We start from the raw sequence: 14,249 nt of genomic DNA on the forward strand, positions 1-14,249 counted from the left end.
TTTTGCCTCAAATAATGAGAATCATGTTTGGCTTTTACTTGCTTGATAAAGAATGATAATCCCTCGATTTTATTGCTAATTCTTGAAACACTTCTGAAAAGGGGGTTTATTTAAGTTTGGTTTGACTTGTTTTCATTTCTGTCTATTAGGGAAAGTTTTGTATTTTCCTTTAAAGTTTGAGTGCTTCTTTTATTGATAGTTGGGAAACCCCCGGTTAAGTGTGTTGTTAGACTGTGTGTATATGTCTTCGTTTGTACTCTGATTGTTTTAATTTTGTTTGAGAATTGTTTTAGAATTAAAACTCTTAAAATGGTAACTATGGTTCGTGTGTGTATTTGCCCTTTAGCTGTAGTTGTATGTTAAAAAATTCTGGAAATTGTTTTGAATAAAGTTTATAAATGGTAAAGACCTTTATATTTCTGTTGTGTGAATTCAGTTTTGCGGAAAATTTTGTACTTTGACCAAATATTGCCGTAACAAAAAAGGGTTAAATAGTGAAGGTTTTCGTTAGAATTGTTTTTATTTTTTTTGTGAATGTTGAAAAAAAATTGACACATTGTGAACAAGCTGATTAACTTTTGGGAAAAACTGTTCCCTGCGAACAAGCTGTTTTAATTTTTAGCTCACCCGTCCAAAGTGCAGGTGGCTTTTGTGTGCCGGCGCCGTCGTCCGTCCGTTTGCGTGCGTCCGTGTGTCGTCCGTTTTCTTTTTTTGTGCCACTCTGAGGGCTTTTTTTATGGGATTTTTGAAAGTTGGTCGAAAGTTCACCTTGTGATTCTGGTCAAGTTTGAAACTGGGTCACATGCCATCAAAAACTAGGTCATGGTTAAAAATAGAAAAACCTTGTGACCCTCAGAGGCCAAAATTTTTCACAAGTCTTCATGAAAATTGGTCAGAAAAGTTTACCTTGATGATATCGGTCAAGTTCAAATGGGTCACGTGCTGTAAAAAAAATGGTCAGTAGGTCTAAAAATAGAAAAACCTTTTGATTCTTGAGGGCCTATTTTACAAAATCTTTTGAAAATTTTTTCGAATGTTCACTGTGATTCTGATCAAGTCAAAACTGGGTCCGTGCTGTCAAAATTTGGTCGTAGGTTAAAATAGAAAAAAACCCTTTGACCCTCTGGGCCTATATTTCATAAAAAACTTCATGAAAATTTTGGGCGAACGTTCACCTTAAGAATATCTAGGTCAAGTTCGAAAATGGGTAGTGCTTCAAAATAGGCAGAGGTCTAAAAAAAGAAAAAACCTTGTGACCCCTTTAGAGGCCGTACTTTTCCCAAGGATCTTCATAAAGTTGGTCGAAAAGTTGCCGTTATTTGGTCAAGTTAAAACTGGGGATGGGGCCATCAAAAAGTAGGTCGTAGGTCAATAATGAAAAAACCTTTTGACCTCTCTAGAGGCCCTATTTTTCAGGGATTGTATGAAAGTTGGTCTGAATTCATCTTGATGATATCTAGGTCAAGTTCGAAACTGGGGCAATGCGGTCAAACTAGGTCGTAGGTCTAAAAAGAAAAAACCTTTTGACCTCTCAGAGGCCTTTCTTTTCAATGAATGTTATAAAATTTGTCAGAAAGTTCACCTTGATGATTCTAGGCCCGTTCGAAACTGGGTCCCTGCATCAAAAACTGGTCATTAGGTCAAATATAGAAAATTGTGCCTTTCTGAGGCCCAAATTTTTCAGGGAACTGTTTGAAGTTGGTTTGTGTTCATCTTGTGTTATTAGGTCAAGTTCGAAAATTTGGGCAACTGCGATCAAAAAACTGGTCGTAGGTCTAAAAATGAAAAACCTTGTGCCTTTGGGCCGTACTTTTTAATGGATCTTCATGAAAATTGGCGAATTTTCAACTTGATGTTCTAGGTAGTTCGAAAAGGGTCACGTGCCTTTAAAAACTAGGTCAGTGGTCAAAAAATAGAAAAAAACCCTTTTGACCCCTCTAGAGGGCCCCTATTTTCATGGGTCGTATGAAAGTTTGGGTTTAATGTCTCTTGTGATATCTAGGTCAAATTCGAAAAGGGTAATGCAATCAAAAAATAGGTCAGTGGCTTTAAAAAAAAAACCTTGTCCCTTTTAAAGGGCCAAATTTTTTAATGGTTTTTCTAAAAAAAGGCAGAAAGGTTACCTTGTGAATCAGGTCAGTTCGAAACTGGGTCACTTTCCCTCAAAAAAATGGGCAGTGGTCAGATAAAAAAAAAAATTGTGACCTCTTAGAGGCCATATTTTTCATGGGTCTGTATGGTTGGTCGATTTTCTCTTGTGTATTAGGTCGGTTTGAAAAAATGGGTCAACTGCGGTCAAAAAAATGGTCAGTAGGCTAAAAATGAAAAAACCCTTTTGCCCCTTTGAGGCTTTTTTTTCAATGGATCTTCATGTTTGTCTGTGTTTCCTTGTGTTTTCTGATAAAAATTTTAAAACTGGTTCAGTGGGTCAAAAAATAGGTCGTGTTTTAAAAAAAGAAAAACCTTGTCCTTCTTGAGGCCTACTCTTCTGGATTTCTGAAATTTGGGGAGAATGTCTCTTGAAAAATCAGGTCAAGTTCAAAAACGGGCTTTTCCTTTAAAAATGGTCTTTGGAATAATGAAAAACCTTGGGGACCTCTTGAAGCCTTTTTTCAATGGATCTTCTGTTTTTGGGCTGTGGGAGGTGGCGTTCAGGACCATTGGTCCCTTTGTTTTAGTGTTAACCGTAAACTGGGGTTGTTTTCATTTTGACATGCTGTTACACTTGTGAAAAAACTGATTTGGTCACTTTTTAACAAACAGATTCATTTTGACTAAGCTGTTACACTTTTGAACAATGGTGATTTCACTTGTAACCCAAATGATTTTACCTGAACAAGCTGTTTACCTTGTGAACAAATGATTTACCTGTGACAAGTGATTTCACTGGGAACAAATGATTACATTTTTGAAAAAAGCTGATTACACCTGTGATTGTTGATTACATTGTGCCATGTGATTCCCTTTTTTTGAAATTGGGTTTCCTTGTGAACAAGTGATTAAACTTGTGACTAAGCTGATTTCGGAACTTTTAAAAAAAGTTTATTTTTTGCTAAGTGATTACGCTTGTGAAAATGGGGATTCCTTGTAACCAAGTATTTCACCTGTGAACAAGTGATTCCTTGGAAGGGGGTGTTAGTTTTGTTTCCCTTTTGTTTAATTAAATCTCTTAGTTTTTTGTCAATTCAAAAAAGTGTTCTGAAAGAGATTGTAGGCATTATTAAAAATTGTTTTACTAGGGCGGTTGGTGTGGGTCCCCTAAAAAAATAATAGGACTAAGGAACAAAAATGCAATCTCTTGATTTCAGTATCTTTACATAAATTTCTTGACTAACTTTTGGAAATTCTTTTTTTTTTGAGAAAAAAAAAAAGAGCGGTGTGGCATTTAGTTTGCATGTGCTAGAAAGAACAATGGATTTGGATTTTTTCCCTTGGGGGTTTTTTCAGTTAATAATTTTTATTTCAGGTAAATTCTAACAAGAATGGGGTTGGTGCTTTGATTTCCGAACGACACAAAAAAAAAAACAGGAAATTTTCCATTAGCATCTAAAGTGAAAAAGTAAATACTTTTACTTTTTTATCATACTTTTTTTAATTGAAATGATGAAATGAAAAAATGCAAAAAAGAATTTAATGAATTGGCCTCTTTAGGCGGAAAAAATTTTTAGCAATGATTTTAAATTCAAGTACCTTCGATCCAGTGTTTTTAATCTATTTCAAAATTGACCAAAAAGGGGGGGGTTTTTTTTTTTTAGCAAGATTGGGGAGAGGTGAGTATTTACAGGGTGTTATGGGATGATCGATAATGAAAAGTGAAACCCTTATTTTTTACACAAGATTGAGGGAGTTCTATGAGACAGTGAGATCGTAAGAAAATCCTTGGAAACATTGAAAGCAACCCCGCAAAAAAATAGCCGACTTATGGTTGGTTGTTTATCAAAAGAAAAAATGCACCCCCCGTATTCTTGCCGGCTTTGTGGGATTCTGAGATTTAAAAGGATTGCAAAGGATAAGAAAATGAGAGGGCTAATATAAGACGTAAATTTTTGTTTAAACATGTTTTTTTGTCTTCAGGAAAAAGGGTTTTTGGGTTGGGGCGCAGTAAGTACACATGAATCAGACAAACCTCGGGTCGAAGCTCTCGTCGGGGCTGGTGTAGATTTCATTGTCATAGTAAGTATTGTTATTGTCAGTGAAATGTAGTATTGTTATTGTCAGTGAAATGTAGTATTGTTATTGTCAGTGAAATGTAGTATTGTTATGTCAGTGAAAAAGTGTTTTTTTTGTCAGTGAAATGTGTATTGTTACTGTCGTGAAAAGTTTTTTGTTAATGTCAGTGAATGTGCAGAGTAGTGATTTTTGTGCTTATGAAAATGGTCATTGCATATCAAATAAAAAAAAAAATTTTAAAATATTTGAATGCCAGTTGGACTAAAGTGTGCTTTTTCAGAAATGGTTTAACAAGTTTTTTGTTTGTTTTGTAGCGTTAGGTGGAACATGTGACAGTGTGCGTAAACAGGCTCTCCCCTTGTTTAAATGTGATTACTTGCATTTGATTCCCGCTATAACACAAAAAAGTGTCAAGATCAGGGTTTTAAGGCAATTTCAGAATTTCCCTAGAGACATGTTTTTATTTGTTTCATCATAGTACTGTATCGTTTTGTTTGTATAAAAATTAGGGTGGAAACGAATACAATTTTTGTATTCGGGTTTCGGTCAACCCTTCCCAAAAAAATATTTGAAATTAGTATATCGTGTAACAGATCAATACTTGGTGTTTATCATACCCTAATCAGCGACCTGCATTTATTCCACTTTTGTTTACCATGGAAGCAATTCGGACATTGACGAATTAAGACTGACTAATCATTCTCATCGCTTGTATAAAAAATTTTTTTTCTGCCCTTTTTACATTTTATGTAGGTTTTATTTTTTTCTTCAGGGGTAACCCTCAGTAAGTAAAGGGTTTTTCCCCAAAATATAAAAATTTGCCCACTTCTTATGGGTTGTGAAATCTTTAAAAAGGGGGGGGGATTGCTTTCATTTGAAATGTTTCCCTTAAAAAACTGAACAAATTTTTTCATCAAATGAGGTGTTTTAGATGCAGGGGCGGGGATCGATAAGGTTTTAAATGATGTCAACCCTTTGCACGTAAAAACAAAAAAACATGTCTGACAACAACAGAAGCAATTTTTGTTGTATTTTTTAAAGAAGTGGCAATTGGCTTTTGATTTTTTTTTTGGTTTTTAAATTTTATTGATTATATTTTTTTTCCCAAAATTTGAGTAGTGAAATTTTGTTTTGGTATTCTTGTAATGAACGAATATTTGTTGCCATCCCCTTTTAAAGTATTTGTTTGAATCGGCACATTGAATACAGGTGAAATTTTGGGGGGGGATAAAGATAATTCCCTTTTTAAAATTAGATGTTGATGTTTTTGAAATGGATAAAAGGTTTTCTCTAGTAACAGCATTTTTCCCTTTTTTTTTTATTAATGTTAAAAACCCTTAGATAATTTATTTACCCCTCTATCAATGGTATTACGTTTTGCGGATTGTCTCCCCGGGAATTCCATATATCAAATAGACATGATCAAATCATTAAAGAAACGTTTCCCAGATCTTCAGGTGATAGGTGGGAATGGTGAGTAATTCCAATTTAAATCTAAAATGATGAAATTTTTTTTTTTTCTTCCCTGTATATGCAGAGGGGTTAAGTCTGTCTAATGTTTTGAAAAAGGTTATTTAAAATTTTGGGGCTTTAATTTGGAGTTGTTTTAAAAATTTTTTCTCTTAAGCATGACAAGACTGGAACTTGAAAAAAGTAGATTGTTTTCATTGCTAATACCCCTAAATTTTGTTTAAAACATTCTGAAAAATGCTTTAACATTATAATTATAAATGTACTTAATGATAATCTGATGATTTATAATATAATATACCGTATTTCACCTAAGTGTTGGGACACCCTAAATCTTGGGACACCCTAAAAATGTGGAAAAATAATTTTTTTCTTGCCCTAGTTTTTGGAATGATTTTTTCGCGTATTTTTGTCCCCAAGTGTTGGGACTAAGGTTTGTACTGATTAAGATGTAACCCCCCTACCCTTATTATACATTTGTATGTGTTTTATCGTTTAAATTAAATTTAAATTTAAGAACCAAGGTATTTTTTTTACATTTTTGTGTTGTTTTTCTAGAAAGTGTTGTTTTTTTTTTTTTGCTGCAGCCGGGGGTCCCTTTTCCCTTATTTTTTTATTTTTATTTACCCTGATGGGAAATTTTCCCGCGAATCGTACAGTATCAAAAAAGCCATGCCCGGTAATTTTCCTTCCCGAGCACGTGGACTAGTTTGTTTAAAATTCAACGCCCTTTCTTTTGTTCATGCAGTATACAAAAAACGCGCGTCACGCATTCTTTTTTTTTTTTCGCTTCAGATTTCAACACCCATTGAGAAGTATATGTTTGAATTCTTAACGATTTTAAAAGGTTCGACAGAAATGTGGCAAATTCTTAAAAAACGGTCGAGTTTTCTAAAATTTTTTGCAAAAATTTTAAAAAAGCGGTCTTTAAAAAATTTTTTCTTTCTAAAAGTAAAAAATGTACAAAATTTGGGCATTAAAAATTCAGACTTTTTTACCAGAAAATACAAAAAAACAGAAAGAAAAATCTTAAATTGAAAAGGCGGGAGCAATTTAAAATATGAAATAAAACGATTTTTGGCAAAACAGTTTTGTTCGGGAAACTCGTGAACGTAATGAAAATGCGGTTAAAAACAAAAATAATGATGTTGTGCGTATTTTTTAAAAAGTTTTGAAGGGAAAATTTTTTAAAAGTACATGTTTTTTTTGAACCCAACCCTTTAATAAAAATTTTTCTAAAAACCTTTTGTAAATTTTCCCTTTACGGCAAATAGGTCACAGAGGTAAAATATCGTATTTTAGTTTGACCGTTTTTCCTTCAGTTTTTTCGGGGATATTGCACATTCAAAGCTTTTTTTTTTTTTATTGTTAAAAACCTGATTACTTTCAGCACTTAAGAACCCAGGCGGTACGGGTAAAAAGTGATGTTCAAACAGGCGCGAAAAAATGACGTAATGCCATGAAAATCTCGGGGGGGGAAAATTACCGCTTTTATCTCCCCTTCTAAAATCATGATACCGACCACTTTTTTTGCTCTTTGGGGGGTGTTATTGATGTGAAAAAAAGGTCAATTTTTTGTTTTCACAAATAAATTTCCTAATCGTTGTTTTTTTTTCCCGCTTTCAACGGGTGGGTGGGGGTGTTCCGATGACGATTATTGTGTCCTATTTTTGGGACACTTTTTAAAATAATTTTTTTCAGGAAATAAGTTTGGGAGTGAAAAAATATTTTTTTATGCGTCCCCCAAAATTAGGTAAAAAAAGGTAATGTAATCATATGGTTTCCTTAAAAACAAGTATCCCCGGGAAAAATTTGAGTGCCTTGGTGTCTCCCACTTAAATTCGCGTGTATCGGTGTATAAAACGGGGCACGTTAAAGAACCAGACTGTCTTTTTGCAAAGAGATAGGCTAAGTTGGGGGACAGGCCTGTATTAAAAAAAGGGTTTCTCTCATTGTTCGTGGGTTTATTCACTCTTCCCTGGCGGCGCTGATGCTAGTATAGTAGAGGATGAAATTTCCCCCCAGTGTGGCTGCGTTTTCATATGTAAAAAGGGCCCATGGAGATGTTTATCAGAGTAAGCGCTATATAAATTGGGTTTTATAAAAATGATAATTAAGAAAGTGTAATTTGCTACGTATTATGGAAAAATGAATCTGATGTATGAATTTTGTTTACAGTTGTGAAAACGGGAGGCAAAGAATCTCATTGTGCGGGTGTAGACGGTCTCCCCGTGGGATGGGTAGTGGACCATTTGCATCCACAGGAAGGTTTGGCTCTTTTTTCACACTTTTAAAATACTTGTGTATCAGTTTTTGTTTTTTTGTCACCCGTCCTAGTGACAAGGTGGCTTTTGGATCACCCCTTTGTTGTGCGTCGTGTCAGTCCGTTTCCCTCAACAATTTCTTGCTGCACGGGTAGTGGTTTATTTATGATTTTTTTTGTCCCCCACTGGTTTTAAAACGTTTCGGGGACTATTGGAAGCACTTTTCCGTCATTCTGTCTGCCGTCCCTCCCTCTGTCGCGTCCGCAATTTCGTGTCCCGGGCCCATAACCTGTACCCTGAAGGGATTTTAATTTACTTGGCACAAATGTTCCCCATGTGAGCGAGTGTCTGCGCAAAACCCCGACCCCCAGCTCAAAGGTCAAGGGCACATTTTGGGGTCAAGGTCACAGGGTTTTTTTCCTGTCCGTCCAAAACCTTTCCCCTCCCAGAAAGGGGGTTTTATATTACTTGGGACAAAGTTCCCCCCTGATGAGATGATCGCATGCGCAATTCCGGACCCCCGCTCAAAGGTCAAGGTCCAATTGGGAGGTAAAAGGGCACAGGGCTTTTTTTGCCGGTCCATAACTCTCCCTCCCTGAAAAGATTTTAATATTTTTGGCACAAAAGTTTCCCATGAGGAGACCGTGTCTGCGCAAAACCCGGGCCCCCAGTTAAAGGTCAAAGGGCACAGTTTTGGGGGTCAAAGGTCAAAAAGGTTTTTTCCTTCCCGGGCCCTAAATCTCCCATCTATGAAGGGGTTTTTTAAAATTACTTGCACAAATGTACCCCATAATAAGACGATGTGTATGGAAACTTTTAGACCCCCAGCTCAAAGGTCAAGGTCACACTTAGCAGTCAAATGTTAACTAGTGAAAGGGTCGTTTGTGTCGGTCCATAACCGAAATTTATTAAGGATTTTAATTTCATTAAACAAAAGTGTTCCCATGAGAGACGATGTGTCATGCGCAAATTCCTGGCCCCCAGTCAAAGGTCAGGTTCCCAATTGGGGGTCAAAGGTCAAAAAGGTTTTTTCCCTGTCCCATCCGACTTGTCATCCCCTCAAGGGGGTTTCTTTAGGCTAAATTTTCCCATGATGAGACAAAGTGTCATGCGCAACACCCAGTACCCTAGCTTAAAGGTCAAAAGGGCCACTTTGGATAAAGGTCAAAAGGGGTTTCCTGTCCGGGCTTAAATTTGTCATGCAAAGCAGGATTTGATATCAGTTGGCACAATTCCCCTGGTGAGACACAGTCTGTGCAAGAACCAGGTCCCGGTTAAAGGGCAAGGTCATGTTTTGAGGTCAAAAGGTCAAAAACAAGAAAGACTTTGTACGGAAATTTTTCTTCATGCATGGAGGATTTTGATTAACTTGGCCAAATGTTTCCCCCCTGAGGACCCGTTTTAGAATTACGTCCCCTTTTTTATTACTATAAAAAGATTTTTATTGTAACTTTTTTTTTTTACTGGCGGTAGGGAAAATCGAGACACTTTTCTGGGTCAGATGCTTTTTAATCCCAAATTTTTTGGTGTATTTTGACCTATTCTACCTGGGAAAGAGTTTTTTTGTGGACTTTTTAATAGATTTTTTTTTTTTTTTTAAAGATTTAAATTTCCCCTTTTTTGTTACTTAAAAAACTTACATGATAACATTTTATAATCAGCCAAAAAAATTCAATTGAAAAACAACCCGGGGTTTTTATATATGCACATTTTAAACAAATGTGTTGTTTTAAAAATTTGTATAGTAGTACAATATTGTTTTAACTTTGACAGATATCAGTTCATTATGTTTTTAAATGCGTAGAGAAATTAGGTTTCTTCCAGTAGGGGGCTTTGTATTGCATGGAAATACTTTATTCACTTTTTTTAACCAAACTTGCCACAATTGTATCCATAAAATCTCGGTTCCTTTTTTGAAGGTCCCCTCCCATTTTTGGGTTCCCGGTTAGGCCCCCGAAAGGGCAAAAATTAGCTTTTTGACTTTTCTGAATAGCAGCTTTTTTTTTTGATGATTTTTTCCAAAATTTCAAAACTTGTTCCCTAAGATTTGGTTCCTTTCTTTAACTGGCCCGATTCCATATAGGTTTCAGAGTGTGGCCCCCCAAAGGGCCGAATTGTCTTTTGACCTTGTCGACAAAAGAGTTCTTTTTGTTTTTTTTAACCAAAAATTGCACAAAAATTTTTTTGACCATAAGATCTTGGTTCCTTTCTTTTAATGGTGATCTTTGGGTTCCCGTTTATGGCCCCGAAAGGGCCAGAATTTGCTATTTTGACCTTGTTGCACAATAGCGTCATTTTTGATTTGATTTTTTCAAAATTTCACAAAAACTTGTGTTTCTAAGATTTGGGTTTCCCTTTTTTGAACTGGCCGGCCTTTTGGGTTCCCGGTTTTGGCCCTGAAGGGCCAAAAATTGCTATTTTGACCCTTTTCTGCACAATAGCAGCTTCTTGTGATTTGATTTTTATTTTAACCAAACTTGCACACAAATTGTATCCCCAAAATCTTTGGTTTCCCTTTTTTTAAACTGGCCCGATCCCTCTGGGTTTCCCGGTTATAGTCCTTAAAGGTCCAAAATTGGCTATTTTGTCTTTTGCAGCCCCTATAGAGACTTCTGTATGGTTTGATTTGATACAAACTTCCAAATTCTTCAAAACTTTTAAATTTTTTGGTTCCATGACGAAAACCCGTCAGATCCTGTGGTTCGGTTATTTTATTCTTTTACCTCCCCGATTGTAATCAAAAAAGGATTTTATCAGTAAATCCTTACTGGACTTATTTGAAATTTCATTTTTGTATTAGTTGGACTGAGACAATGGGTAGATACTTGGACTGTTTTTTTTCAAAATTTCTCCCTTTTTTTTTAAATAAAAAAAGGGTATATCCCGTAACTAATGAGTACGTCTGAAATTTCATTTATCTCAACAGATGAACTTGGCAAACAGTGAAAATAATGTTGCTGAATTTTGACAAATTACCCCATTTATCTTTTATCTAAATTTAAAACCTTAGCAGTTCTATGAGATTGGTTTGAAACGTCTATCTTTTTGGGAATGGTACCAGGTGAGCGACACAGGGCCCAAAGGCCCCCTTGTTCTTTTTTGGTTGATTTTATGTGAAAAGTTGGATATTTCCCACAGAAGTATCTAACTAATATTAAATAATATCAGTTGTGGTTGCTAGAAAAAAAATGTGATTTTGTTTTTGGTAAAAACTAGGTTGAACAGTATGAAGTTGTGTAAACAGGTATATCAGTGAAGAAATACATTAATATGTTTTCTTAATTGTAATTAATGCAAAAAGTGCAATCATATACTTTCGCAGAGGAGTTTAATAGCTCTGGTATTTAAAGAAAAAACAGCAGCTAATTTTTGGCAGAATTCATTCCGTTTCAAGTTGTATTATGAAAATAAACTTCATTCCAATTTATTGTAGTAATGGCAGTTGGACGCCCACAGGCGACAGCTGTATATAAGGTAGCAGAATATGCAAGAAGATTTGGCGTACCTGTGATAGCGGACGGGGGAATCTCAACAGTCGGTCATCTCATTAAGGCTCTGTCATTAGGTGCTTCAACTGGTATGTACATTGTTCCCAACTAAACTGAGAAGTATGATTGTTATAATTGTTATGTATTGCAGGTTCTTTAATAGCAGATTTATGTCTTTTCTCTTTCACATCACAAAAGTGAAAATTGTCCAATCTACAGGCATTATTAGGTTTAAGCCTTTACTGGAGATACTGAAAGACCTGAAAATTCAGTTTTCCTACAGGTCAATCTGCTTGCAGTTTGATATGCTTCACTCTAGAAAGGCTGGAATATCCAGTTTCTGAACTTTGCCACCAGGAAAACTAAGTCTGTTACAGTAGTAAACATACATCTTCAGGAATGATGCCGAGGAGAATTATTTAAGGGGACATTTTGCACATTATTGACAGAATAAAAACCCTTACTTAGAATGATTTTGACATCTTAGCCAGGTTTAAGTTGGAATGTATGCAGACTAACATCTTAATTGCTTGCATGATACTACGCAATTTATTCAAACCGTCTGTGTGTTGTTGTATATATCATTGTACGGTTTATTGATTTCTTTAGGGCTTGCCGTGACTAATCAAGATCATTGTTCTGTTTGTCTTGATTAATTATAATCTAACACTGGCATGATTTCAAGATGTCCCGGAAAGTTTTTGTCATTGTCTGTGATTTATTGATGATAAGATTTTCAGATTTGAAGGATATTATGATTATAGGTTATTAATTTGGTATCAAGAAATGTTATTCCCTACTTTAGTGTTGTAGTGTTTTGCAAAAGAACGAGTACATATAACAAATACATAATAACTTTTGTACTACATATGCATCTATATATGCATTATAACATAGGCTTGACTAAAATTGAAAGTAGCGTTGTTAATGAATGCAAGTATTAAGATGACATTACAAAGTCAGGGATGTCACACACCAATATTGAAAAAAGATAGGCATCTCTGTATTTTAAGTAGACACTGAAAATATATATGAGATAATTTCAGTTACATTTCAGACATTTTTGTGAAACTGAATAGGTAGTTATATAATTTAGAATAAAGGTTTTTGTTTATAGTATTGCTAGTTATTAAATTCTTACGAAACTGTAAAAAAAGACTGTTGAGCTTAATTGATATAACACTTAATTTTGTGAAACAAAAGGTGTATAGTAGAAGACTATGTTGTTTTTTTAAGTGATGATGGGTTCAATGTTAGCGGGCACATCTGAGGCACCTGGTGAATATTTCTTTGCTGATGGTGTTCGGTTAAAAAAGTACAGGGGAATGGGATCGTTAGATGCCATGGAAAAACACAGAGCTAGTCAGAGCAGATATTTTAGGTAAGGATATTCTTTTAGGCTTATTACTACACTTTGTAAAAATCATTAACAAAATTTAGAAGTTGGATGGTGAAGTACCACTGACAAGGACATTTCTGCTGTGATATAAGGTAATAAAACCATGTTTGTACATCAGCCTGAGTACCCAAGATTATGAAACTGAGCTTGCGCACCAGTCCCAAGACTGAAGGTAAGAAAACCAATTTTGTACACCAGTCCAAGGTTGTACAGTAGCCTGAAAAGTTACAAGCTCTTTCAATGACAAGGTTGCATTTCAAGAATTGGTTCTGATCTGTTATAATTATCAAGCCGGGTACCAATATGTGCATTATTGTAGACAATTAATGGGGTAAAGGTCAATTATGTTTATTAACATTTTGTGAAATGGTAATACAGAACTTCAGAGTGACCATATTTTAAGAAAAATTAAAGGCAGTGATACGTCGGTAGACTTCAAGAACTGTTGGCCTTATATCGTGTATGTTTCCACAGAAAATAAGGGGAGGTGAAGTAGCTTATAATGTTTACAAGTAAAATGGTGATTCTAAATGAGCTCAGAAGTGTCTCTGTTATCCATTTCTTAAATTACTGCATTTATTTTCAGCGAGAGTGATAAATTAAAAGTGGCACAAGGAGTTTCAGGATCCATTCAAGATAAAGGGTCCATCCACAAATTTGTACCATACTTAATCGCAGGTGTTCAACATGGTTGTCAGGATATTGGTTCAAAAAGTCTGTCTCATTTAAGGTGAGTTTTATCGTTGATTATATGATCCGCACCATGAGAAAACCAACTTCAGTGGCTTTGTGACCAGCATGGATCCAGACCAGCCTGTCCATCCGTGCAGTCTGGTCAAGATCCATGCTGTTCGCTTTCAAAGTCTATTGCAATTAGAGAAACCGCAAATGAACAGCATGGATCCTGACCAGACTGCGCGGATGGGCAGGCTGGTCTGGATCCATGCTGGTCGCAAAGCCCCTATGTTGGTTTTCTCGACTTTGAAAGTGAACAGCATGGATCTTGACTAGACTGCGCCAACGGGCAGGCTGGTCTGGATCCATGCTGGTCGCAAAGCCACTACGTTGGTTTTCTCATGACGTGGCTCATATTTAGATTCTCATCTAGTTGTGTTCTCTTTAATCGTGAATGGAAGTTGAAGGCTTAAAAATACTACTGTAGGTCTATTCATGAACAATTTCGACTGTAATTCTGCTGTATATGCTTAATAGAGCTAGCAGGACTGGTTTTGTCTATGAAATAGTTCATTGTATGTAGAAAGTCGTGATCAGCCAAGATACCTTAACATTAAGTTTACAGAGAACATCTTAAGACTGGATATCACTAGAGCGGACGCAGTAGTCCAGCAGTGGTAACACTGACTACGAAACCAGGGATCGTAAGTTTGAGCCCCCGCTCCTCCAACTAAAAATTACTAACATTGGGGTAAGAGTACCATGTATGGGTGCTTTACACCT

The 14,249-nt window shown here is 35.8% G+C and overlaps 1 protein-coding gene across 1 annotated transcript in view; it reads left to right on the forward strand.

Annotated features, from left to right (window-relative positions):
• Positions 1 to 14,249, forward strand: part of LOC123528705 (inosine-5'-monophosphate dehydrogenase 1a-like) — a 79,903-nt gene that overhangs the window by 48,248 nt on the left and 17,406 nt on the right. Inside the window, exons 3-9 of the mRNA XM_053520915.1 lie at positions 3,240 to 3,243; positions 4,075 to 4,173; positions 5,607 to 5,643; positions 7,819 to 7,908; positions 11,338 to 11,481; positions 12,629 to 12,773; positions 13,378 to 13,521. Coding sequence (XP_053376890.1) covers positions 3,240 to 3,243; positions 4,075 to 4,173; positions 5,607 to 5,643; positions 7,819 to 7,908; positions 11,338 to 11,481; positions 12,629 to 12,773; positions 13,378 to 13,521 — 663 coding nt within the window. The remainder of the gene's footprint in view (positions 1 to 3,239; positions 3,244 to 4,074; positions 4,174 to 5,606; positions 5,644 to 7,818; positions 7,909 to 11,337; positions 11,482 to 12,628; positions 12,774 to 13,377; positions 13,522 to 14,249) is intronic.

This window comes from Mercenaria mercenaria, chromosome 13, assembly GCF_021730395.1.
Source record: "Mercenaria mercenaria strain notata chromosome 13, MADL_Memer_1, whole genome shotgun sequence".
NCBI lineage: Eukaryota > Metazoa > Mollusca > Bivalvia > Venerida > Veneridae > Mercenaria > Mercenaria mercenaria.